Consider the following 25,017-nt stretch of genomic DNA (forward strand, 5'->3'; position numbering starts at 1 on the left):
ATTCTTATTTTAACCCAGAGCAACTAGAGAAATTCCTGGAAACCCGACGTAGTCAAGGAACTGTGCAAGGAATTACAACAACTTCCGAATAGTTGGTTAATATATTGTTTCTGCTACCTCTCACTATTTATGGTGTATATTTTCTTTTGGTAATTAGTGCTCCTTTATATTCTTGGATCTCCCCTAGAATCGTTTTGGACACAGGAATACTCTGTAACTTAATTTTGCAAAGAAGAAGTTGTATTTAATTATAAATTATTTTTTTTGTTTTCTTATCTTTCAGGATACTAACGGAAGTAGATTACAATAATTATGTATATCCTGTTTTCCTTTAAAACATTATACTGGATAAATGTAATAATGGAAATTCGCAAAAATAAAAAAATAAATAAATAAAGCAGGGTTTCATGTTATTTCACAAAGTGGCTGGCAGGGAAGGGATTTTGAAGTACTATTATTGAGGGGATATCAGAATTTGAATATATTTTTGTATGGTGAGTTGAAAGGGGACATTTCCTAACTCTGCTTTGTATAAACTCCAGAAGAGGTCAGAATTTTCTGAAGTTGACAGTGAAATGCATGAGAGTTTGTCTGTATCCAAAAACTCTGTGCTGCATATGCATATCAGTCCCAGATTTCTCACTGATGCAGTAAGCAAAGATTTTTTTTTTCTGAATAAAATAACATCTTATAAGCAGTTATTGAAATTAAAGAATGTTATTTTATTGTTGAAAATGATGCAGGAGAAAGTATCTTGAATTTTTTTTTTATTAGTATAGCTGTTAAATGTAGTATGCAATGTGTCATGCACGTGAGCATCATGTCAGGTGTGTCATGACGGAAAAAAGGTTGAGAACCACTGCACTATGCAAAAAAAGCTAAAGCAAATGATTCTCAACTCTGTTTTCAAGGGCCGCTAACTGGTCTAGCTATTCAAACTAACCTTATTCTTAGACTATTTGCATGCAAACCTACCAGATGAAGATGCATTGTGGATAACCTGAAAACTGACTTGCCTGCCACGCTTTCCAACAACCCCCAACCAAATACGGAGCACGCTTATAGTGCTAAAACGATGGAAGGAATACAAATGTAGGGAAACGCTTTAGTGAGCTGGAGTGAGGTTTAGGGAGGGGGGGGGGTTGGACTGTCTTACTCTTTTCCCCTAATTCGTTCCTCGGTATTAAAACAATTCTCCGATTGAACGTTCAGGCTCAGAACCCTTCCTCGCACTAAGCACCAGGCTTTACGGAGGCGCCAAGCTTCGCACGCGACTGCCCTGTGTATGAGCGCGCGCGCGGGCACCTGCGCTCGCGCTCTGCCCCTCTCCGCTTACCGATGAACTTGAACCGCGCCATTGAGGCTGGAGCTCTGCGCGCGCCCCCCACCCCTTCTCCCTGTCTCCAGCCGGAAGTGCTTCTGCTCGCTCCTCCTTCCCTCCCCGGCGGGTCAACCCAATCCCAGCATGCCCTGAGCTCGTCCGTCAGACTCCCCGTCCCCTCCTGAAGGTGAAGCGGCGGGGGAGGGAAAGATGGCTAGCGCTTACCTCTCGCACCGGCAGAAGGTGCTGCGACTGTATAAGAAGTCCCTGCGGCACCTGGAGTCCTGGATAGTCTTCAGGTGAGCTCCTCCCGGAATTCAACCGGGCCGGGCCGGGCCGGGCGAGCGACGTCAAGAACGAGACCTAGAAAGGGAGAGCTGGGGGCTCCTATGCGAGGCTCAGCTTTTTGTTTTGTTTGTTTGTTTTTAGTGATGCTACACCTGTCATGGGCGAGTATTGAAGGGCCAGGGTTCGCCTTTGACCTGGAAATAAATCACTAGGTTTGTGCTGCTGGTTTGTGCTTGTAGCAGTTTAGCACCTCAGCAGGTAAAGAAAATGGGCTTTTTTTAAATTACCCATCCTGTATTCTGATTAAATAACGACTATGATTAAAAAAAAACAACAACAAAAAACCTATCCCGTGGAGGAGGCAACAATGTGCTTCGTTTTAGCCAACAAATCCCTGTAGAATAAGCAGGTATAGATTTGAGCTGGCGCTTTTATCAGGGCAGTAAAGCAAAATAACCTGCCTATGTTTGCTTTGATTATTGATGGAAACCACTTAGGTAAAGAGTTATCAATGTAGACAATTTGATTATTGTCTAATAAAGCTTTAAATACTATTTTTCCCCATTTTATGTCTGTGGGGAAAATGTCTGCAGAAAGAAACCTTTTAAGCACCCAGATTTTTTCCGGTCCTGTTGATGGCAATGTTCAAAGACATTTTTTTTGTGGGTAAAAGTTGTTTTTTTTATCTGGAAAATGGACTCTTTGAGTATTGCCCATCTTCAGTGAGAGTAAAACTATGTGCATCATTCAACAATGCATGTAATTTTACCCATATAGTTTGCCAATGGGGTTAGGCTTTGGGAAGCAACAATGCATGTAGCTTTGTCCGGAAAAAATACCTGCAGAAAAAAGTGTTTGTATAAGAACATAAAAAGTTGCCATACTGGATCAGACCAAGGGTCCATCAAGCCCTGCATTCTGTTTCCTACAGTGGCCAATCTAGGATGCAAGTACCCAAACATTAAATAGGTCCCATACTACTAATGCCGATAATAAGCAGTAGCTGTTCCCTAAGTCAGCTCGACCAATAGAAGTTTTGGACTTCTCCTCCAGGAATATGTCCAAAACATTTTTAAAACCCAGCTAACTGTCTTAACCACATCCTCTGGCAACAAATTCCAGAGCTTAAATGTACGTTAAGTGAGAGAGAATCTTCTTCAATTTGTTTTAAATGTGCTAATTGAATACAGTAACCCTAGTCGTCCTATTATCTGAAAGAGTACACAACTGATTTAACATTTACCCTTTCTAGTCCTCTCCTAATTTTGTAGACCTCTATCATATCCCCTCACAGCCATCTCTTCTCCAAGATGAACAACTCTAATCTTTTTAGCTTTTCCTTATAGGGGATCTGTTCCATCCCCTTTATCATTTTGGTCGCCCTTCTCCAGTGCATCTCTTATCTTTTTGGAGATGAGGTGACCAGAATTGAATACAGTACTCAAGGTGCAGTCTTACCATGCAGCGATACTGAGGCATTATGACATTCTCATTTTATTCTCCATTCCCTTCCTAGTAATTCCTAACATTCTGTTGTTTTTTTGACTGCCACAGCACACTGAGCTAATGATTTCAATGCATTGTTCACTGTGATAACGAGATCTTTCTCCTGGGTGGTAACTCCTAACATAAAACTTAACCGTATAACTACAGCATGGGTTATTTTTCCCTGTATGGATCACCTTGCACTTGTCCACATTAGATTTCATTTGACATTTGTACACTCAATCTTCCAGTCTTGCAAAGTCTTCCTGCAATTAATCACTTTCTGTTTGTGATTTAACTACTCTGAATAATTTTGTGTCATCTGCAAATTTGATTGCCTTGCTCATCGCTCCCTTTTCCAGATCATTTATAAATATATTAAAAAGCAATGGTCCAAATACAGAACCTTCAGTATATTTTATGCATATTCATTGTGAAAATTCTGAAAGCAAGGCCTGTTTGCCCCACTCAGGTACTGGTGTTCACTTTATCTCTGGATTAGGTGGTCTGTATTCTAATTTAAGACACAGTTGACAGCTGTTTGCAGTCACTGGACATTTACAAATGGTGAAATGCAGAATTGGCAGATTGTACAGAGGACTGTGAGTTGACACGTACTCACAGTCCCCATGGCAGCCCTCTGCCCTCCCTCTGAATGTGTTTCCTGTCTGAGAAAGGAGGAATAGGCAGGATTGCCATGGGGACTTTGAGAGCATGTTAGTTCACAGTCCTGTGCTTAGTCCAGCCTTCTTGCTGCGTCTTTTTAGCAGAGATGTGCATTGCTTTCCTCTTCTGAGATAGAAAGGAAGAAATGGTGGTAGCCTAAGAAGTGGGATGGGAGGGGGAAATGAATTGACTTTTGTTTATATAATTCTTGAGAGTTGTACAGGTGATTCATAATGTTACCATTTTTATTTCATATGACAGCAGTGGATAAAATCTGAAATGATTATGAATGAAAAATCTGGGTGTAGTCTCTCTCCTTGAAAAGTTCTTTGTTTTTATACCCACAGGGATGAGTATCGCTTTAGGGCCTGTTTGCTACGGGCCCAATTTGATGAGCATAAGAATGAAATAGATATGGTTAAAGCCACTGAACTGTTGAAAGCAGGAGAGGAAGAATTCTGGGCCAAACAACACCCGCAACCCTATATTTTTCCTGACTCTCCAGGAGGCACATCCTATGAGAGATATGACTGCTACAAGGTGAGGAGGCTCACAGTGAATTTTTGAGCCATGTATAATAGCCTGGTAGATGAAATTGCAACCATCTGTATCTAATTACAATCGAAGATTAGTATGTGAGTCTGGGAGTAGGGGGGAATCTTTGCTCATAGTCCCATCCCTTCTACTATCTTTTGAGCATGTGAGGTGCAGTAGTTTGAGATCATCTTTGGATTTATGGCACTACATTGTTTGACATCTATTAATGTTTACCAAGGAATCAGTTGCTCAGATGTTTTCATGAGTATGTTCTAGAATCCCCTTGGCAACCTCACTAGACTAGAGATTTCCAATCTGCAACATCCAGTCCTTCAAAATTGAATGCCACCTTCTTGCAGATGACATCCAACTCTGCATCAAGATAGGATCAGACCAAACCTCTTCAATTGCCAGTCTTAACCACTGTCTTGCAGCAGTAGACCAATGGCTCAAGAAACTCAAAACCTAATGCCTTCAAATCAGAACTCCTCTAGTTAATCTAACAAGCGGGGCGGTTCTATCATGAGGCAGGGTGAGGCAACTGCCTCAGGCAGCAACATTTTGGGAATGGCAAAAAGTGCTCCCCAAAATGCTCCTGTGGTGACCGCCTCACCTTGCCACCAGATAAGAACCCACCAAGTTCAGATGCTGCAGCCTGGAAGAGCCCTGAGAGTGACGCGGAGCAGGTTCATACATTCCGCGGGCCTACAGTGGAGCCTCATGGCATGCAGCTCGACAATGTGTCCGCAGAGGAACCTCACACAGCGCAGCTCGATGACATGCCCGTGGGCATAGCATGGCGGAGCTCGATGACATGCCCGTGGGGGTTTTCCCAGGCCCCCTCCCCCCCTGCGGGCCTGCAGCGGAGCAACGCAACCATGGAGGTTCCCACTCTCCTACAAGCCTGCACAGGAGCCTGGTGTGGTGCAGCTTGATGTTCCTGCGGGCCTGCAGAGGAGTCTTGTTCATGCAGGCCAGTAAAAGAATCTCAGGGTGTCGTAATGGTGTCATGTCTAGGGTTTCCACACTGCCAACAGAAAGAAAAGGAAGACCTGTACAGGTAGAGGAAGGGAAGGGCCTGAGGGCAAAAGGGGGTAAGTGTGAAAGAGTAGAGAGGGTGAGAGAGGGTCAATGAATGGGGAGGGAAGGGAGGGTGAGAAAAGGAGGGAAAGGGTGAGGTGGAGGGATGAGAAGAGAGTGAATGAGCTGGGAGAAGAGGTGTGAGGGAAAGAAAAGACAGGAGTGAGAGGAGAGTGAAGGGAAAGGGGTTAGTAAGAGGGGAGGAAAGAGAAGGGGATGTGCATGAGGAGAAGAGGTGAGTGAAAGGGAAAGATTAGAAAGGGTGGGAATTAGAGAGGGAGCAAGAATGTATGGGGGTATTTTTGTTGGATAGAGAGTACAAGGCTGCCTACGTTGCTGTAGTTTAGGAGGCAGCATTGCTGTGCCAGGACTGTGATAATTGTGCTTCCTTGTTCTTCCTGCCTGCGGGGGCCTGTTAAAGGAAATTATATTGTATGGGCTTGCCCAGGTGGAAAGGAGGAGGCACAACCACTGCAGCCATAAGCGGTAAGAGTAGTGCTAGCATGCACGGCCATTAGAAAGGAGAAGGAGCTGCATCAGCCTACGCCTCAGGAAACAAGAGGAGTCTTATTGGCTGTGTGGGTGGAAGGTGGAAACTGCTGCTGCTGCTTGTGAGCTCCAGAGGGGAAGAAAAGAGTGTGTGTTTGTGAGGAAATATCTGAGAGACTGCGAGCACTTGTGTGTATGTGTGAGAATGTACATATGTGTGTTAGAAAGTTTGTGTGCAGTCCCCTTCTCCCATTAACACAACAATCTCGGGGTGACTGGAAATCAAAGTTCCCAGGTATGGAGAGCATGCAATTTTTTATTCTTATTGCTTTTAATTATTGGGGGTGGTTGAAGTGTCTGCTTTCAAATATTTTATTGTTTTTTTCAGAACTTTTAAAAACTTTTTTTATGAGTTTATTGAATGATCTATTTGTCAGCTGTTTTGAAATATGTATTTTTTTTAGTAGTATGTTTTTACTATTATGATTGCCGTTGTTATATTTCTTGATTTTATTATGTTTTATGAGGAAGAGTATTGTTTCTGGTTTTTTTTTACCAGTGTTGCACAGCATAGAGTCTGGCTTCTTGTGGTTTCCAGTTCAGTTTTTGTCTACACATTTTTGTCTATACTTTATGATCACTGTATTGTATATTTGGTGAATGTCTGTCTGTATTCTGCATGTGTGACAGAAGGTAAGGTTCTGTAGCAGTTTAGCTTGTTCTGTCTTCCTAATGGGAGGTGTATTGGAGTTTTAGGGCTTGGTGAACTATTTGCAGTATTGCCTTTTGATAGGTAGGATTGTTACTGTCTGCATGCTGGCAGATAGTGCTGTTTTGGTATGCTTTACAATATGACAAATACCATATGGGTTCCAAGAGTCTTTTCTGCATGCACTACAGTGGTTGTCACCATAGCAGTGCATGTACAAAAATAATATACACGTGATCGTTTTACTTCAGAAAACTTCAGAAGGTCCTTTTTCTTGGAAAATCTGTTCTAAAATGCAGAATTTGTAATTGTGTGTAGTGAGGGCCAGAAGGAGGGGATCGCCCAGGGCAACTAATACCCTTGGACTGGCCCAGAAAGTGCATCACACACAGTCCCTCACCACTCACCCATCTCTTCAGGGGGGGAAAAGGTGGAAGACAGGACTTAGGGCAGGGTTATCGCTGACACTCAGTCTGCTACTCCTCTGGGAACTCCTCTGGAACCCCTACTTTCTGCAGCATTTCAAATCATCAAAAGGGCCAAGCTACTTTGAGCTGTGCCATTCTTTTTCTGGGGCGGGGGAGCGCCATCTCATCCTTCGGCCCAGGCAGCAGTTTGTCTTGAGCCACCCCTGCTAACAAGGTGACCTCTTACTATTTCTGCCCTCCCTATCAGGAGTGCCTCTACAGCCTAAAGATTCAATACAAAGTTTGGGAGTTCAACTTGACCCCACAGCCTTACAATGGAAACAGACGTCTCAAAGATGGTAAGGGATCTCCTTTATGCACCTACGACAGTTTTGTCAACATAAGAACATGCCATACTGGGTCAGACCAAGGGTCCATCAAGCCCAGCATCCTGTTTCCAACAGTGGCCAATCCGGGCTACAAGAACCTGGCAAGTACCCAAAAACAAAAGAATATCCCATGCTACTGTTGCTTAGTAATAGCAGTGGCTATTTTCTAAGTCAACTCGATTAATAGCAGGTAATGGACTTCTCCTCCAAGAACTTATCCAATCCATTTTTAAACACAGCTATACTAACTGCACTAACCACATCCCCTAGCAACAATTTCCAGAGTGTGTGTGTTGAGTGAAAAGAACTTTCTCCGATTAGTTTTAAATGTGCCCCATGCTAACTTCATGGAGTGCCCCCAAAGCTTTCTATTATCCAAAAGAGTAAATAACCGATTCACATTTACCCTTTCTAGACCTCTCATGATTTTAAACACCTCTATCATTTCCCCCCTCAGTCGTCTCTTCTCCAAGCTGAAAAGTCCTAACCTCTTTAGTCTTTCCTCATAGGGGAGTTGTTCCATTCCCCTTATCATTTTGGTAGCCCTTCTCTGTACCTTCTCCATCGCAATTACATCTTTTTTGAGATGCGGCGACCAGAATTGTACACAGTATTCAAGGTGCGGTCTCACCATGGAGCGATACAGAGGCATTATGATATTTTCCGTTTTATTCACCATTCCCTTCCTAATAATTCCCAACATTCTGTTTGCTTTTTTGACTGCTGCAGCACACTGAGCCGACGATTTCAATGTATTATCTACTATGACACCTAGATCTCTTTCCTGGGTGGTAACTCCTAATATGGAACCTAACATTATGTAACTATAGCATGGGTTATTTTTCCCTAAATGCATCACCTTACACTTATCCACATTAAATTTCATCTGCCATTTGGATGCCCAATTTTCCAATCTCACAAGGTCCTCCTGCAATTTATCACAATCTGCTTGTGATTTAACTACTCTGAATAATTTTGTATCATCTGCAAATTTGATAACCTCACTCGTCGTATTCCTTTCCAGATCATTTATAAATATATTGAAAAGCACAGGTCCAAGTACAGATCCCTGAGGCACTCCACTGTCCACTCCCTTCCTTCCACTGAGAAAACTGACCATTTAATCCTACTCTCTGTTTCCTGTCTTGTAACCAGTTTGTAATCCATGAAAGGACATCGCCACCTATCCCTATTTTGATAAACATAATCTTGCCCCTTTGATACACACATTATTAACCAGCTGCATAGATTTCTGTAATTCTGAATTCCACGACATCTCATAATATAATTTCGAAGACCTCAAACTCTTACCAGAATTCTAGCAGCTGTACTTTGTAGGGGCTAAAGCACCTGAACATATAAGACCAATCTTGATTGCACTGGCTTCAAGTCAGATACAGGATGCAATTCAAAACTCTTTTCTTTGTCTTTAGGTGTGTAAACATGATCTTTGAGTATCTCTCCCATAAGAACAAAAGAACTTTGTTCCTCCCACATGGTCCTCCTTTCCTCTCCCCTTCTGGTTTCTGCCAGATTAACTTGCATCAGACTCCATGCATTCGGCTGCTATGCCCCAAAACTGTGGAGCACCTATTCCAGGGGAAGTAAGAGTCAACAAGAGGAAGTCGGGCAGGTTTGATTCATGATCAACGTCCAGTAGCCGAGTGATAGAATGGAGTTTTTTGTTGTCTTTGTCACAGTTTGTGAAGTGACTTTAGGGAAAAACCTGTCTGAATAGCCAAGCCTTAATTCTTTTCCTGAAGGTAAGGTAAGATGTCTCCCTTCCCTTCCTAATAATTCCTAACATTGTTTGCTTTTTTGACTGCCGCAGCACACTGAGCTGTCTATTTTAATTTATTATCTACTATGACGCCTAGATCTCTTTCCTGGGTGGTAGCTCCTAATATGGAACCTAACATCGTGTAACTACAGCAAGGGTTATTTTTCCCTATACGCATAACTCATCTCAGATATTAAACTTTCTACAGACCAGCCTGGACCAAGGGGTTAGCCCTCAAGTACTTGAAGTACAGGTGGTAGCTATATCATGCTATAAGAGTTGAATGAAAGGCAAACGGGTAGCACCTCATCAGGATATATTATTTCTAAAAGGGTAAAACATACTCCTACGCCTTTCAGGCACTTTCATGTGCACTTAAATCTCAGTTTGAACTAATAAAGGAGGCATCTATAAAGGGACCTATCTCTGAAAACATTTAGTTATCTGAAATGGGAGCTATCTGTTCTGTTAGGTGCATCTCTGAGCTACAGGCCCTCTGATATAGGGGCCCTTATTTTTTTTTTTACTCTGAACTCTGTCATCTGTCATCCAGTAGCATCTTTTTTTGCCTAAGGTGATATCTTCATTTCGTGTAAGCCAGTCTGTTTCAGGGGAAAGATAATAGCCTGCATCTGCTGGATGTGTGCTCTTTACCTTTGAGATACCTAAAGATGATGAACACCTTTAGGAAAATAGACAAGCTTTTTGTATTGTTGGTGGCCCCCCAAAAGGGGAGGCTGCTTCTAAAGCCACTTGAGCTAGATGGGTTAACCCATTATGTCTCAGTATCCTATTTAGAGCACAGCCTTTTAAAAAAATTTGGGACATAATAGGTTAAAGAAGATTTAGGATCAGCTTACTTACTATTGGTGGCACTTCAGGCTCACTCCATATAAGGCCCAGGCATCATCATGGGCAGAGGCATCTTCAGCCTCCCTGGAAGAGATCTGTAAGGTTGCCAATCGGTCATCCTTGCATTCCTTCACAAAGTATTGTAATTTGGATATGCAGGCCAAGAATATTGAAGTCAGTCCTGCCTTCTGCCCTCTCCAGTAAGAAGAAGCTTAGATAATTTCCATACGTAAGGACTGGTCTAGCAGGAAGAAAAGGAAGGGGAAATTTTTACTTTAATTTGATAATTTCTTTTCCTTGATTCCTTCTAGCGCGGTCCAGAGCCCATCCAGGGTTGGTAGGGAACAATGTTGCTATCTAAAGCATGTCCTCACTTTTTCTCTTCTTCTCTTGTCTCACTCAGAATGGTTTGGCAGATCCTGTTATTTATCATATTTCATTTAGGGGTCCTAGGCAGTTGCCAGAAATCTTCTGCCAAAGTACTTGGTCACAGTACTTAGGCAGTTGCCAGTAGCTTTCTGCCAAACTCCACATCTCCCTTAGCCCAGAGGGAGGTCACGAAAGAGGTGTCCCCTCTGTCTTTGTCAACTATGAGGGAAAAAAATCCCATACATAAGGACTGATCTACTAGGAATCAAGGAAAGAAAATGATCAGGTCAGAGTAAATTTCACCATTTGTAAGCTTACATATGCATGTTATAACGAAATCTGATGATAAATATAGCTTATGCACTAAAGGTTTTCTTTAATTTTGTGTCAGTGGGACAAATGCTTAGTACATAGTCCAAAATGGGAACCTGAGCTAAACCCTTAATTCATAGAGGCTTGGTGGCCTTTGTGGGAGAAACTGTAAAACCTTTATTTGCACTACTCATTTTGATACCCATCACTTTAGCCTGGTGCAGCTGAATAAAATATGGTTGGACAAAGAAACTGTTGGAGGGTTTGCTTTTTTAAAGGCATTTTCAAACATTTGTGTGTGGACCTGTCCACTTATACACATGTGTGTTGTGAGACTATTCAGATTATAAATTAAATCATTAGATGTAATTAACACTAGACTATACACATAAGAACTTGGATGCCTTTTCTGAATGTCTTAAAAAAAAAAATTATTTCAACCGATCAATTAGACATTTTGATTACTGCACCATGTAATTTTGTTCTTATTACATGGTACCTTGATAACGTACACTTAATTCTGCTTGCTATTAACCATGGGGCCAGTTCAGACCCTGGCAGTTGGTGATTGTCCCCTACATAGTGGGGGAGATGGGTGCTGGCTACCAGGGGTTTGGGGAAATAAAATGTTAGGTCTCTGACTCTTATCTTTTTACCATTCTTCCCCTTGTCTATGTATATGTGCTACTGAAGTAATTTCCTTCTGCTGCTGTGCTGCCTTGCAGGTTCCTGAGTGGTGCTTGGATTACTGGCATCCTTCAGAGAAGGCAATGTATCCTGATTACTTCACCAAAAGGGAGCAATGGAAGAAGCTGCAAGCTGAGAGCTGGGACAAGGAGGTTAGTGCAGATTCAAAGACTTACCTGTTCAGGTTATGAATCCTGTGGGGAAGGAAGGAAGGAAATCCTAACTTTTTTTCCTGCAAAGGTACAAAAGAGTCCACCTCAGGCAGTGCTTGCAAAATAATTTTAAATGATTTAGTTGCAGCTTAAGACAATCATTTTGCAGGGCTAGAAAAATTAATTTTTAAAAACTTAGGATAGGAGGCAATGTTCTATTTCCTAGCGTGTAGCCAGATGGACTCAGGACCGATGGGTATAGTGTACTCCTGATAGCAGATTGGAGACGGAGTCAGATCTCAAAGCTGATGTCAGCCTATATATACCTGTGCAGGAAGCTTAGCTCTTCAGTATTTCTCCGTCTCCTAAAGCAGATAGGTGCACTTCCACACACTAGAATAGCGTTAGCAATTTTAAAACAAAGAAAGAAAATTTACCTCAAGAAGACGAGCTCCGCTCTCCTGCGGTGATACCTAAGGGTCCCTCCCCCAGTCGAGAATTCCTGAGGTGATTTCCGAGATCCCTCAGAGGTAAGCCTCTGTCCTATACATGGTTCCCGGCATGGACTTAGCCCCTGAGTGGCTGAGAGGCAGCGGGTGCAGAATTGAGCACGGCAGTGAAGGTAACTCCCTAGACTGCCCGGCACAAGACCGGGAAACACCGAGATCAGGTAAGGTAGAAACCTCTTTTAAGTCTCTGGTCTCCGAGGCTCAAATAGCCGCACAGATCATCCCTTCCGGTGTCTGTTAAATCGGGTTGAGCAGCTCCGTCTGAGCTAGACCCCGATCCGGTGCGAGGGTCCACACACGTGGAGACCCTCCGGGGGGGGGGGGTTCACCATCTTGCCCGCATGGTCGTCGGCGCCATTCCCCCCCCCCTCCCGACCGCCATATTGTCCACTCAATTGAGCCATGCACACAGGGGCGTGCACATCTGTGCTGGGCACATAGTGGCCCACACAAATAGCGGCGCGCACATCTTGCGCATCCCGCACGCACATCGTCAGCGCAACCGGAGCGCACAACTAAGTCTCCCGGCATGAGTATTGACGTGCACAGACGAGTTTAGAGTCACTCCACACGCACAAATCGTGGCACCGCCGGCCAGGAAAGCCAAGGGACAAGCCCTCTGCCCAGCCTGCCACCTGAGAGCTGCGCAACCTGAAGTGGCCTCCGCCCTATGCCAGCAGTGCGAAGAGGCTCAGGGGGAAGTTCAGCAAGGCTCGGCCCCCCCCCCCCCCCCCCCCCCCCCCCCCCAGCCAGTAGAGGGATCCGGATCCACTAATGATAGTACCCCGGACCTCTGTACCTCCGACTCGGCGCCTACACAGGAAGGCACCTCGGGGGCCTCCACCATAACCCTGCCTGGATTCAGAATGGACCCAGGGACCTTTTCCTGGGTGGAATTCTTCAAAGGGCTACAAACCTTTGTCCAGGCACAATCTGTACCGCCTGCGACCTAGTCCCAGTCTCCACCAGAAGCACAAGACCTTCCAAGCACCTCTCGGGCCTCTTGAGACGTGCACCATCTAAGTAAGAGCCTCCCCTCAGGGGATACAGACACCTCAGGGGACGAGACTGACTCCCTGGAGGAAGGGGAAATCAAACCATGCTGCGATTCTTCTCCAAAGACTAGCTACCAGCTCTCGTGTCCCTGAACCTGAAAACGCTGGCCATTCCAGGCACGAGTACCACAGCGGAGCCAAAGACGAACCCCGTTTTGGTGTTCCTCCATCAGGCCTCATGCTATTTCCCAATGTTGCAGGCCGTACAACAACTGATTGACCTGGAATGGAATGCCCCGGAGGCCAACTTCAAAGGAGGACTGGCCCTAGAAGCCCTATACCCCCTGGAACCCATGGCCAAAGAACTCCTACAGTTCCCAAAAGTGGACACCATGGTCTGCGCAATCTCAAAGCACATGACCATCCCAGTCGAAGGAGGAGTGGCACACAAGGATGCCCAGGACAGACGTCAGGAATCCATCCTTAAACAGTCCTTTGATGTAGCAGCAGTGACCCTGCAGATCGCTTCCTGCTGCGCCATAGTGACACGTGCCTGCTTGCTTCTCTCCAGAGATGCAACCACGTCCGCTGAAGCATTAGAACCGGCAATTTCCTTCCTCACGGATGCGACCTCAGACCTGGTGCGCATCTCAGCCAGGGGAGTCTCCTCCATAGTGGCAGCCATAAGGCAACTATGGCTCCGAAATTGGTCGCTGACGCGACCTCCAAAGCGAACCTCATGAGAATGCCTTTTAAAGGATCTCTCTTGCTCGGAAGCGAATTGGAGAAGTTAGCCAACAAATGGGGCGAATCTCCAGTACCTTGTCTACCGGAAGACAGGAACAAAAGAAACCAGCGCTCCTGCCCCCAAAGAACCAAGGGCAGAGGAGCCCAGCGCTTTAGACCATACAAGAATACATACTACCAAGCACCTTGATCCGCAGGCAGGGCCCAGTCCTTTCGGAACAGACACAACAAGAGGGGAGCAGGCTCAGGTACAGGCTTCGGCCACATCCCACAATGAGAATCAACAGACCCATCCACTCTTCTACCAAAGATGGGTCGAGATAATGTTGGATAAGTGGGTCCTACCCATCATTCGAGAGGGATACTATCTGGACGTCCACAGCATCCCTCCAGACAAATTTGTGAGATCACTGTGCCACTCCCTCTCCAAGAGTATGGCAGTGGAAACCACACTGATAAAGCGACTCAATCTAAAGGCGATAACCCCGGTGCCCACGCACCAACAAAATACTGATCACTATTCCATCTATTTTTTCGTTCCCAAGAAAGTAACGTTCCTGCCCATCCTGGACCTCAAGACGGTCAGTCGTTACCTGAGGGTACCACACTTCTGCATGGAAATCCTATGCTCAGTCATAAGGGCAGTTCAGCTGGGAGAATTCCTGACGTCACTGGATCTATCTGAAGTCTATCTCCATATCCCGGTCCATCACAACCATCAACGCTTCCTACGCTTTGCATTACCGGATCATCATTACCAGTTCCAGGCGCTGCCCTTTAGACTAGCTACCGCCCCTCGGACCTTCACTAAAATCATGGTGGTAGTAGCGGCAACACTGAGGAAAGAAGAACTGCTCATACATCCTTATCTGGACATTTGGCTGATCAGGGCAAAATCTCCAGAGGAAAGTCACCAGGCGACCACCAGAGACAAGAATCTGCTGTAGAATCTCGGGTGGGTCGTCAACACAGCCAAGAGCTGCCTGCAGCCTTCCCAATTGCTAGAGTACCTGGGAGTCCAGTTCGACACCAAGCAAGACAAGGTTGTCCTTCCTCCTCCAAGGAGAAGGAAACTTATGAGTCAGCTGCGAAAACTGTTGAGCTATGCTCGCCCCAAGGTATGGGACTACCTCCAAGTCCTCTGTCTCATGACATCAACCCTAGAAGTCGTTCCATGGGCAAGGGCCCACATGCACCCACTACAACGTTCCCTACTGTCACGTTGGAACCCGGCGTCTCAGAATTACTCTATTCACCTCCAGCTACCAGCAGAGGTTTGGACCCAGCTCCAATGGTGGCTACAAGAAGACCATCTGAGCAAGGGAGTAAAACTATCCCCACCGAACTGGATCTTGCTCACTACGGATGCGAGGGTGGGGAGCCCACTGCCAGGAACTGACGGCCCAGGGACAATGGGACAAGGAAGAGGCGGGATGGAACATAAACTGACTGGAAGCCCGAGCAGTCAGACTAGCCTGTCTATGATTCGGCCACAGACTCCAGAGTGAGTCTGTCAGTCATGTCGAACAACGCCACAACAGTTGCCTACATCAACTGCCAGGAGGAACCAGAAGCCAACAGGTGTCCCTGGAAATAGACCCCCTCATGGCGTCGGCAGAAGCAAACCTGCAAGGGATCTCAGCCGTCCACATCACGAGAAAAGACAATGTCTCTGCGGACTACCTCAGCAGAGAGAGCCTAGACCCAGGGGAATGGACACTGTCGACCACAGCTTTCCAGTTGATAGTAAACCGCTGGTGAACCCCAGCCATGGATCTACTGGCAACCCAGTCCAACCCCCAAGTTCTTCAGCCGCAGACGAGAACCGCAATCCCGGGGAATTGATGCCCTCGTCCAGACTTGGCCACAGGAAGACCTGCTATATGCTTTTCCTTTATGGCCCATTCCCCTGGGTCTAGGCTCTCTCTGCTGAGGTAGTCCGCAGAGACATTGTCTTTTCCCACGATGTGGGTGGCTGAGATCCCTTGCAGGTTTGCTTCCGCCCACACCATGAGGGGGTCTATTTCCAGGGACACCTGTTGGCTTCTGGTTCCTCCCTGGCAGTAGCTAGAACACCACAGGGGATTAGTACTGCTAGTGGCCCCGAATTGGCCAAGAAGGCCATGATACGCAGACATGCAAAGACTTCTTGCGGGGAACCCTCGTGCCTACTCCCATACAGGGACCTTCTCTGACAAGGACTGATCCTCCACGAAGACCCAACTCGATTCTCTCTTACAGTCTGGCCCTTGAGAGGACTCACCTGAAGAAAAGTGGGTACTCTAAGGCAGTGATTGACACTTTGCTTCCGCCCACATGGTGTGGGCGGAAGCAAACCTGCAAGGGATCTCAGCCACCATTGTTAAAAAATACCATTCTAGAAGCACAGTCCAGATGTATTCCACACATTAAGAAAGGTGGAAAGAAGGCAAAACGATTACCGGCATGGTTAAAAGGGGAGGTGAAAGAAGCTATTTTAGCCAAAAGATCTTCATTCAAAAATTGGAAGAAGGATCCAACAGAAGAAAATAGGATAAAGCATAAACATTGGCAAGTTAAATGTAAGACATTGATAAGACAAGCTAAGAGAGAATTTGAAAAGAAGTTGGCTGTAGAGGCAAAAACTCACAGTAAAAACTTTTTTAAATATATCCGAAGCAGAAAGCCTGTGAGGGAGTCAGTTGGACCATTAGATGATCGAGGGGTTAAAGGGGCACTTAGAGAAGATAAGGCCATCGCGGAAAGATTAAATGATTTCTTTGCTTCGGTGTTTACTGAAGAGGATGTTGGGGAGGTACCCATAATGGAGAAGGTTTTCATGGGTAATGATTCAGATGGACTGAATCAAATCACGGTGAACCTAGAAGATGTGGTAGGCCTGATTGACAAACTGAAGAGTAGTAAATCACCTGGACCGGATGGTAGACACACCAGAGTTCTGAAGGAACTAAAAAATGAAATTTCAGACCTATTAGTAAAAATTTGTAACTTATCATTAAAATCATCCATTGTACCTGAAGACTGGAGGATAGCAAATGTAACCCCAATATTTAAAAAGGGCTCCAGGGGCGATCCGGGAAACTACAGACCGGTTAGCCTGACTTCAGTGCCAGGAAAAATAGTGGAAAGTGTTCTAAACATCAAAATCACAGAACATATAGAAAGACATGGTTTAATGGAACAAAGTCAGCATGGCTTTACCCAGGGCAAGTCTTGCCTCACAAATCTGCTTCACTTTTTTGAAGGAGTTAATAAACATGTGGATAAAGGTGAACCGGTAGATATAGTATACTTGGATTTTCAGAAGGCGTTTGACAAAGTTCCTCATGAGAGGCTTCTAGGAAAAGTAAAAAGTCATGGGATAGGTGGCGATGTCCTTTCGTGGATTGCAAACTGGCTAAAAGACAGGAAACAGAGAGTAGGATTAAATGGTCAATTTTCTCAGTGGAAGGGAGTGGACAGTGGAGTGCCAGGGATCTGTATTGGGACCCTTACTGTTCAATATATTTATAAATGATCTGGAAAGAAATACGACGAGTGAGATAATCAAATTTACAGATGACACAAAATTGTTCAGAGTAGTTAAATCACAAGCAGATTGTGATAAATTGCAGGAAGACCTTGTGAGACTGGAAAATTGGGCATCCAAATGGCAGATGAAATTTAATGTGGATAAGTGCAAGGTGATGCATATAGGGAAAAATAACCCATGCTATAATTACACAATGTTGGGTTCCATATTAGGTGCTACAACCCAAGAAAGAGATCTAGGTGTCATAGTGGATAACACATTGAAATCGTCGGTGCAGTGTGCTGCGGCAGTCAAAAAGCAAACAGAATGTTGGGAATTATTAGAAAAGGAATGATGAATAAAACGGAAAATGTCATAATGCCTCTGTATTGCTCCATGGTGAGACCGCACCTTGAATACTGTGTACAATTCTGGTCGCCGCATCTCAAAAAAGATATAATTGCGATGGAGAAGGTACAGAGAAGGGCTACCAAAATGATAAAGGGAATGGAACAACTCTCCTATGAGGAAAGACTAAAGAGGTTAGGACTTTTCAGCTTGGAGAAGAGACGACTGAGGGGGGATATGATAGAGGTGTTTAATATCATGAGAGGTCTAGAACGGGTAGATGTGAATCGGTTATTTACTCTTTCGGATAGTAGAAAGACTAGGGGGCACTCCATGAAGTTAGCATGGGGCACATTTAAAACTAATTGGAGAAAGTTCTTTTTTACTCAACGCACAATTAAACTCTGGAATTTGTTGCCAGAGAATGTGGTTTGTGCAGTTAGTATAGCTGTGTTTAAAAAAGGATTGGATAAGTTCTTGGAGGAGAAGACAATTACCTGCTATTAAGTTCACTTAGAGAATAGCCACTGCCATTAGCAATGGTTACATGGAATAGACTTAGTTTTTGGGTACTTGCCAGGTTCTTATGGCCTGGATTGGCCACTGTTGGAAACAGGATGCTGGGCTTGATGGACCCTTGGTCTGACCCAGTATGGCATTTTCTTATGTTCTTACGAATTTGGAGAGTATTCGAAGCCTGGTGTGAGGACCGCGAGATCCTTCTATGGACAGTCAAAATTCCCATGATCCTGGAATTCCTGCAGGATGGCTTGAAGAAGGGATTGTCTCCCAACTCCCTCAAGGTTCAGGTGGCCGCGCTGGCCTGCTTCAGAGCCAAAGTGGACGGTATCAGTCTATCAACCCATCCAGATGTTTCCCGCTTTCTGAGAGGGGTTAAACAAATCCGACCACCATTAAACTGGCTGGTGCCCCTATGAAATCTCAATCTAGTACTAGACTTCCTAGCGGGAACTTCCTTCAGACCAATCCGCGTTCTGTCACTACGGCTCCTGACCTTGAAGACTGCATTCCTAGTGGCAATATGTTCAGCCTGTCGCATCTACGAGCTTCAAGCACTATCCTGTCGGGAACCGTTCCTCAGGTTCATACCGGGAACCATACAGCTACGCACTGTCCCCTCCTTTCTACTGAAAGTGGTTTCTCAGTTTCATCTAAACCAAACCGTCTCGCTGCCATCTCCAGACGAACATAAGGACTCTGAAGACTCATGCCTTCTTCGCCATCTAGACATCGGCAGACTCCTAGTCCGATACCTGGAAAGATTGGAATCTGTGCGAAAGACTGACCACCTATTCGTCATTCACAGCGGAAAGAAACAGGGGGATGGGATCTCTCGGGCAATCATAGCCCGCTGGATCAAAGAAGTAATCAAGGCGGCCTACGTGGAGGCAGGGAAGCCACTACCTCTACAAGTCAAGGCCCATTCTACAAGGGCCCAAGCAGTGTCCTGGGCGGAAACCAAGATGCTTTCGCCGGCCGAAATCTGTCGGGAGGTGACGTAGTCCTCCATACATACCACCTCCAGGTTCTACCGCCTGGATGTCCAGGCCCGAGAGGACACAACCTTTTGCAAGGGCAGTACTAAGTGGACCACGGGCAGCCTCCCGCCCGGTTCGGGAGTAGCTTTTGTACATCCCATTGGTCCTGAGTCCTGAGACAGATGGACTCAGCATGCCGCACACGGCTGCCCCGGAATCCGGGAACCTCAGGTGACAAACCCCGAGAACAAGACAAGCACGGGTAAGCCAGTTATTACCTCTAGTTCAAGACACCCACAGTTGCTGGGTGTCGGCGTTACTTGTAGAGGTGGTGGCTTCCCTGCCTCCACGTAGGCCGCGGTCGTCAGAGGTAACGGGAGCTGGAACTGCTTGGATACCGGGCTCCAGCGGGAAAGTAACGCCGACTGCAAGGGACGCATGTACGCAAAAGCCCACGGAACCAATTCCAGCATAGAGGCCATGGAACCATGGAACCAATCAACTGTAGGTAGTCCCAGACTGTCAGTGGCTGCATCTGCAGAACAGCCTTGACCTGCCCTCGTAGCTTGCGACAGCGGTCTACTGAGAGGAAAACCTTGCCTTGCCACGTGTCGAACGCTCCCAAAAATTCCAGTGACTGTGAGGGTTGGGTGGTCGTATTGACCACCCAGCCGAGCGAGTGCAACAGTTGAAGGACTCGTCGAATCGCAGACCGGCACAGCTCCCCTGACTTTGCACGGATCAGCCAATCATCCAGGTACGGATGGACTAACAGTCCCTCCCGGCGCAATTGGGCAGCCACCACCACCATTATCTTGGTGAAAGTTCTGGGAGCCGTTGCTAGCCCGAACGGTAACGCTTGGAACTGATAGTGTTTCCCCAGCACAAAGAATCAAAGGTACTTCTGATGCTCTTTCCGGATCCCAATGTGCAGATATGCCTCTGTGAGATCCAGCGAAGCCAGGAACTCTCCCGGTCGTACTGACGCAATCATGGATCTCAGGGTCTCCATGCGGAAGCGTGGGACCCAGAGACAACGATTGACCTCCTTCATATCGAGAATGGGACGGAAAGAGCCTTCTTTCTTTGGAACGGCGAAGGATATGGAGTAGTGTCCTCTTTGTTGTTCCAAAGTGGGAACTGGGACGATGGCCCCCAGCTTTGCCAACTGGACCAACGTCGTCTGAACCGCTTCCCGCTTGTCTGCGCGTCCGCACGGGGAGGGAAAAAATCTCGGGTGGGGAAGGCGAGAAAAATCTAAAGCGTAGCCGTGTTTTATCACCAAGAGTACCCACTGGTCTGTTGTGATTGTGGTCCAAGCCTCGTAATAGAGGGACAGCCTGCCCCCTACCTTCGGGACCAAGGGATGGACCAGCAGGCCATCATTGAGTCGACTTACCGCTCGGTGCTGAAGAGTTGGAAGCAGGTCTACCAAAGCGTCTTCCTCGAAAGGACTGAGACTGTTGCCTACCGCCTCCCGAACGAAAGGAGGAAGAAGGGGTACAAGGACGAGAGGTCAGAGGCTTACGACTATTCCAAAACCTGGATCGAGACGAAAAGGATCCCTTAGACCTCGACCTGTCCTCCGGCAGATGGTACCCTTTATTCTCGCCCAGTAGCTGGATCATGTCATCCAGTTCCTTACCAAAAAGCAGTTTGCCCTTAAAGGGAAGGGAACCCAGACGAGACTTGGAAGCCCCAGCACCAGCAGGTGGAAACAGAGCAAAACTTGACAAGCTCTGCCATATATACCAGGGTGCCACCTGGTATATATGGCCTGTCAGTATTTCTCTGTTTCCAGCAAGTGGTATGGGTGCATAGCTCACAGCCTGGATATATAAAAAAAAAAATAAGAGGGTTTGAGGACTAGGGATTGAGAATAGATAGTGTGCTTTTCTCTTACTGTTTACTTGCTCTTTTCAATTAAGTTTTCAAAAAAAATAAATAAAGCTCTAGTCTTCTGGGTTTTTTTTCTCACAGGTTAGTAGAGGAATGGTCTGTGCTCCCATGGGGTTGCCAGGCCCTGAGAGGGCCATCCTCCCTGGTCGAGCAGATCGCTGGGGCTAGGGGTTGAGGACCCCACTTATCCAAACCCAGCTGGGGTGATACCGGGGAGCCCGGCTCACTCACTCCAGCTGAACCGATCCAGCACTCGTCGGGGGACAGCGCCGGCGAGGTTAAAAAAATAATTATATATATATATATATATATATTCTTTTGCGACGATCCCCCGAACTCTGCGCGGTAGCGATTTTTACCCGATCCTCCCCCCCTCCCTCCTGACTAGCGTTTCTTGGATTTTCGCGGTTTTTTCAGAGTCTAGACTGATCCGGTACGTACAGGGAATGGCCCTTAATTCCTTTAAGGAACAGGTTGTGGCTCTTGCCTGGTGAATGGTATTTCTTTGTCATCTCATCCTGGTGTGGCCCATTTTTTTGAAGGGAGTGAAGCATCATAGGCCTCCCTTGAGGTTACCAGTTCTGTTTGTGGGGTCTTAATTTGGTGCTGGGCTTTTGGCGGGTCCTAAGTTCCAACCATTGCGTAGCCTTTCCTTATGGTTGTTGATCTTGAATACTGTGTTCCTGGTCGCTATATGTTCTTCAAGTCAGATTTCTGAGCTGCAGGCCTTATCTTTCCCTGAGCCATTCCTTCGGGTGACTCCGGGGGCATTACAGCTGTGTACTGTTCCATTCTTCTTGCCCAAGGTAGTTTCGGACTTTCATTTGCATCAGTCCATTTTCTTGCCATCCGTGGATAAGATCAGGAATGCAGAGGAGTTTTGCTTTTTGTGCTACTTGGATGTTAAGTGTCTTGTGCAGTATCTAGAGGTCTCTGAGTCTTTTCGGAAGACTGATTGCCTGTTTGTTTGCCATAGTAGGAGTAGGCAGGGTGCTCTCGCTTTGCGGACTACCATAGCTCGTTGGATTAAGGAGGTGGTCAAGGCTGCGTATGTGGATGCTGGAAAGCCATTGCTTACTCAAGTTAGGGCTCATTCCACTTGTGCTCAGCCAGTGTCATGGGCGGTGGTGTGTCTGACTCCTGTCGATATATGCCGAGCTGCGACCTGTTCCTCCTTACACACATTTTCCAGGTTTTATCGTCTGGATGTGCAGGCCCAGGAGGATGCAGCCTTTGCACATGCGGTGTTGACTGGACCGTGGGCAGCCTCCCACCCTGTTGAGGAGTAGCTTTGGTACATCCCACTGGTCCTGAGTCCATCTGTCTACACACCAGGAAATTGAGAAATTACTTACCTGATAATTTTATTTTCCTTAGGGTAGACAGATGGACTCAGCTTCCCACCCTTAGCTGCTGCATGAGTGTGCCAATAGTCATCCTGTGGGGCTCTGGGTCCCAAGGGATTACTAGTAAGTGTACATCCAGTCTCTAGCTTGGGGTATCTAGAGTCTTATGTGAGTTCAGTGTTTATGGTTGGTTGAGTACAGTTCTGGTTTCTTGTTTTTAATCATGTTTTCTAATCAAGTTTTTTGCTAATCTGGCTACATTTGCTTTTGAAGAGAATACTGGCAGGCTGGGGTCACTGCAGGGTTATATATACTGTAACGTCAGTTGCTCAGTCTCCATCTACTGGGAGGGGAGCATAAACCCACTGGTCCTGAGTCCATCTGTCAACACTAAGGAAAATGAAATTATTATGTAAGTAATTTCTCCATTTTACTCTTAAAAAGGACAAAGACTAGAGGACATTTAATGAAGTTACTAGGTTACATATAAGACAAATAGGATAAAATATTTTTTTGATTAACACAATTTCTCAGCATTCAGACAGGTTAATCCACAGGTTATGCACCTCTGCCAGCATATGGAAACGAAGCAAAGCTGTCTCCAGCAGATGGACAAGCATCTCCCTACTGGGGATTGCTTGTTTAATCCTTTTTTTTTTTTTTAATCACGCACTGCTTCTCCTGAGGTGATACCTTTATGGTCCCTCCCTCAGTTGAGTTCTCCTGAGGTGATATCCGGTGAACACTCCCTCAGTTGAGTGCCTTGGTCTGGTAGCCAGTTCCAGGCGTGGACTTAGCTGCCAGGAGAGTCTAGTGGGTGCAGGAAGCCAAGCACGGCTGTGAAGGCATTAGCCCTCTCCCCCTGCTTCCAGAGATCATCTCTGTACTCAGCTAGGACAGGCTGAGCTCAGATAAAGAGCTTAAAAAAAAAAAAAAAAAAAAAAAAAGAGTAAGAAGAGAGAGATTTAGGGATTCCTCTCCCCTCTTCTGTTTCTGGTCTCCGAACCTCTGTGTGACGATCAGAACTACGTTCTCATCTCTGTGGGGTACTTGGGGAGTTGCCGTTGTTTTGGCGGATTGAGCGGCTCTTTGGGCTAGGCCCCACTCTCTCAGGCTTCACTGGGATGCTACGTGGAAGGCTGCGATGATGTTTGCACACTTTTTCTGCTTAAGTCGCTCGTGAAAGCAGTGCTTGACGTTGGTTCACGCCTGCGCATCCAGGCTAAGCGTCTGACTGGACCGCATGGTTGGACGTCCAAGTTTTGGGCGTGCACAGTAAGAACGTTCAACGGAATATATTGATATCTATCTGCCTGTCTGTCTCTCCAACCTGTCTTATAACTGGGTGTCTTGGCTGGACTTGCCAAGTACGGATGCACTGTTGAACGCTTAATTGTTCAATGCTGAGGTGTTGCGCGTGCTGCCTCTGGACGTCCTTTTTCCATGGCGCTGGTAGTTTAAAAAAAAAAAAAAAGTCTAAGCCATGGTTCCCCTCGAATCTTTGTCAGCACTGCTTGGAGACTCAGGGTGAGTTTTCTCCAACTGACTCTTGCTGAGCCCTTCCCAGCAGGAAGTTTCACCTGGTTTTGAGACTCTCTTAACTGGTTCATCAGCAGTGGAGGACAACTCAGTGGGCACCAGACTAATGACCCCTAGTTTTGGTATGAACCCTTCTGCCTTCTCTTAGATGGAATTTTTCAAGGGCTGCAGTCCTTTCTACAGGCATGTTCGACAGAGCTGGCCAAACCTGAAAGTTCAGGATTGCAAGCTGCAGAATCCTGCAAGGCTGATGCCACAGGTAAACCTTGGAATATGTCTCAGGCTGTTGCAGGTCACACTGATGTGGACCCAGATGGTACTGATGAGGAAGGTGATCCTTACTCCCTGGAAGATAAGGACATTTCTCCAAGGTTGGAACCTTATAGAACAACGTTGCGTTTCCTTCATAGAGTTTAGTTGCCGGTGCTAATCTCTCAGACACTGAAGATGGTGGGAGTACTGGGTACAGATTCCCATGTCTGAGCCAAAGAAAATTCGTATTTTGGTACTTTGCCTGAAGCATTATGTTTCTTCCCCTTTATGGATGCTATTCAAAAGTTGATTGATCTTGAATGGGGTGCTCTGGAAGCTAATTTTAAAGAGGAACAAGCCTTGGAAGGTTTGTACGCCCTGGTAGTAGTTGCATTTTCCGAAAGTGGATGCACTGTGTGTTCTGTCACCAAGCAGACAACCATTCCAGTAGAAGGAGGAGCAGCATTGAAGGATGCTTATGATAGGAGAATTGAGGATATCCTTAAGCAGGCCTTTGAAGCAGTGGCAGTGAATTTGCAAAAAGCTTCTTGCTGCTCCCTGGTGGCTTGTGTTCTTTTGCTTCTATCTCAGGAGGTCGATGAGACTGGTTTGAATTCCAGGGCTGTGATGGAACCGGTAGCCACCTTTTTGGTGGATGCGGGCTGCAACCTGGTCCATACTTCTGCCAGAGTGGTGGCTTTGGTGATAGCAGTCAGATGTCAGCTGTGGCTGCGGAATTGGTCTGCCGATGCAATTTCAAGGTCTAATCTTACGTAATTGCCTTTTAAGAATCACTCTTGTTTGGGAGGGAAATGGAAAAAATGGCCAATAAGCGGGGTGCCAGAAGAT

General features: G+C 46.1%; 2 protein-coding genes across 2 annotated transcripts in view; one reads left to right on the plus strand and one right to left on the minus strand.

Annotated features, from left to right (window-relative positions):
* Positions 1-1,451, minus strand: part of TATDN1 (TatD DNase domain containing 1) — a 63,803-nt gene extending 62,352 nt beyond the window's left edge. Inside the window, exon 1 of the mRNA XM_029592003.1 lies at positions 1,337-1,451. Within this exon, the coding sequence (XP_029447863.1) occupies positions 1,337-1,358 (22 nt within the window). The 5' untranslated portion in view covers positions 1,359-1,451. The remainder of the gene's footprint in view (positions 1-1,336) is intronic.
* Positions 1,452-1,487: 36 nt separating this feature from the next.
* NDUFB9 (NADH:ubiquinone oxidoreductase subunit B9) overlaps positions 1,488-25,017 on the plus strand; it is a 28,901-nt gene continuing 5,371 nt past the window's right edge. Inside the window, exons 1-3 of the mRNA XM_029592007.1 lie at positions 1,488-1,620; positions 4,108-4,300; positions 11,410-11,523. Of these exons, the coding sequence (XP_029447867.1) occupies positions 1,532-1,620; positions 4,108-4,300; positions 11,410-11,523 (396 nt within the window). The 5' untranslated portion in view covers positions 1,488-1,531. The remainder of the gene's footprint in view (positions 1,621-4,107; positions 4,301-11,409; positions 11,524-25,017) is intronic.

The sequence above is a fragment of the Rhinatrema bivittatum genome, chromosome 2, assembly GCF_901001135.1.
Source record: "Rhinatrema bivittatum chromosome 2, aRhiBiv1.1, whole genome shotgun sequence".
NCBI classification, from domain to species: domain Eukaryota; kingdom Metazoa; phylum Chordata; class Amphibia; order Gymnophiona; family Rhinatrematidae; genus Rhinatrema; species Rhinatrema bivittatum.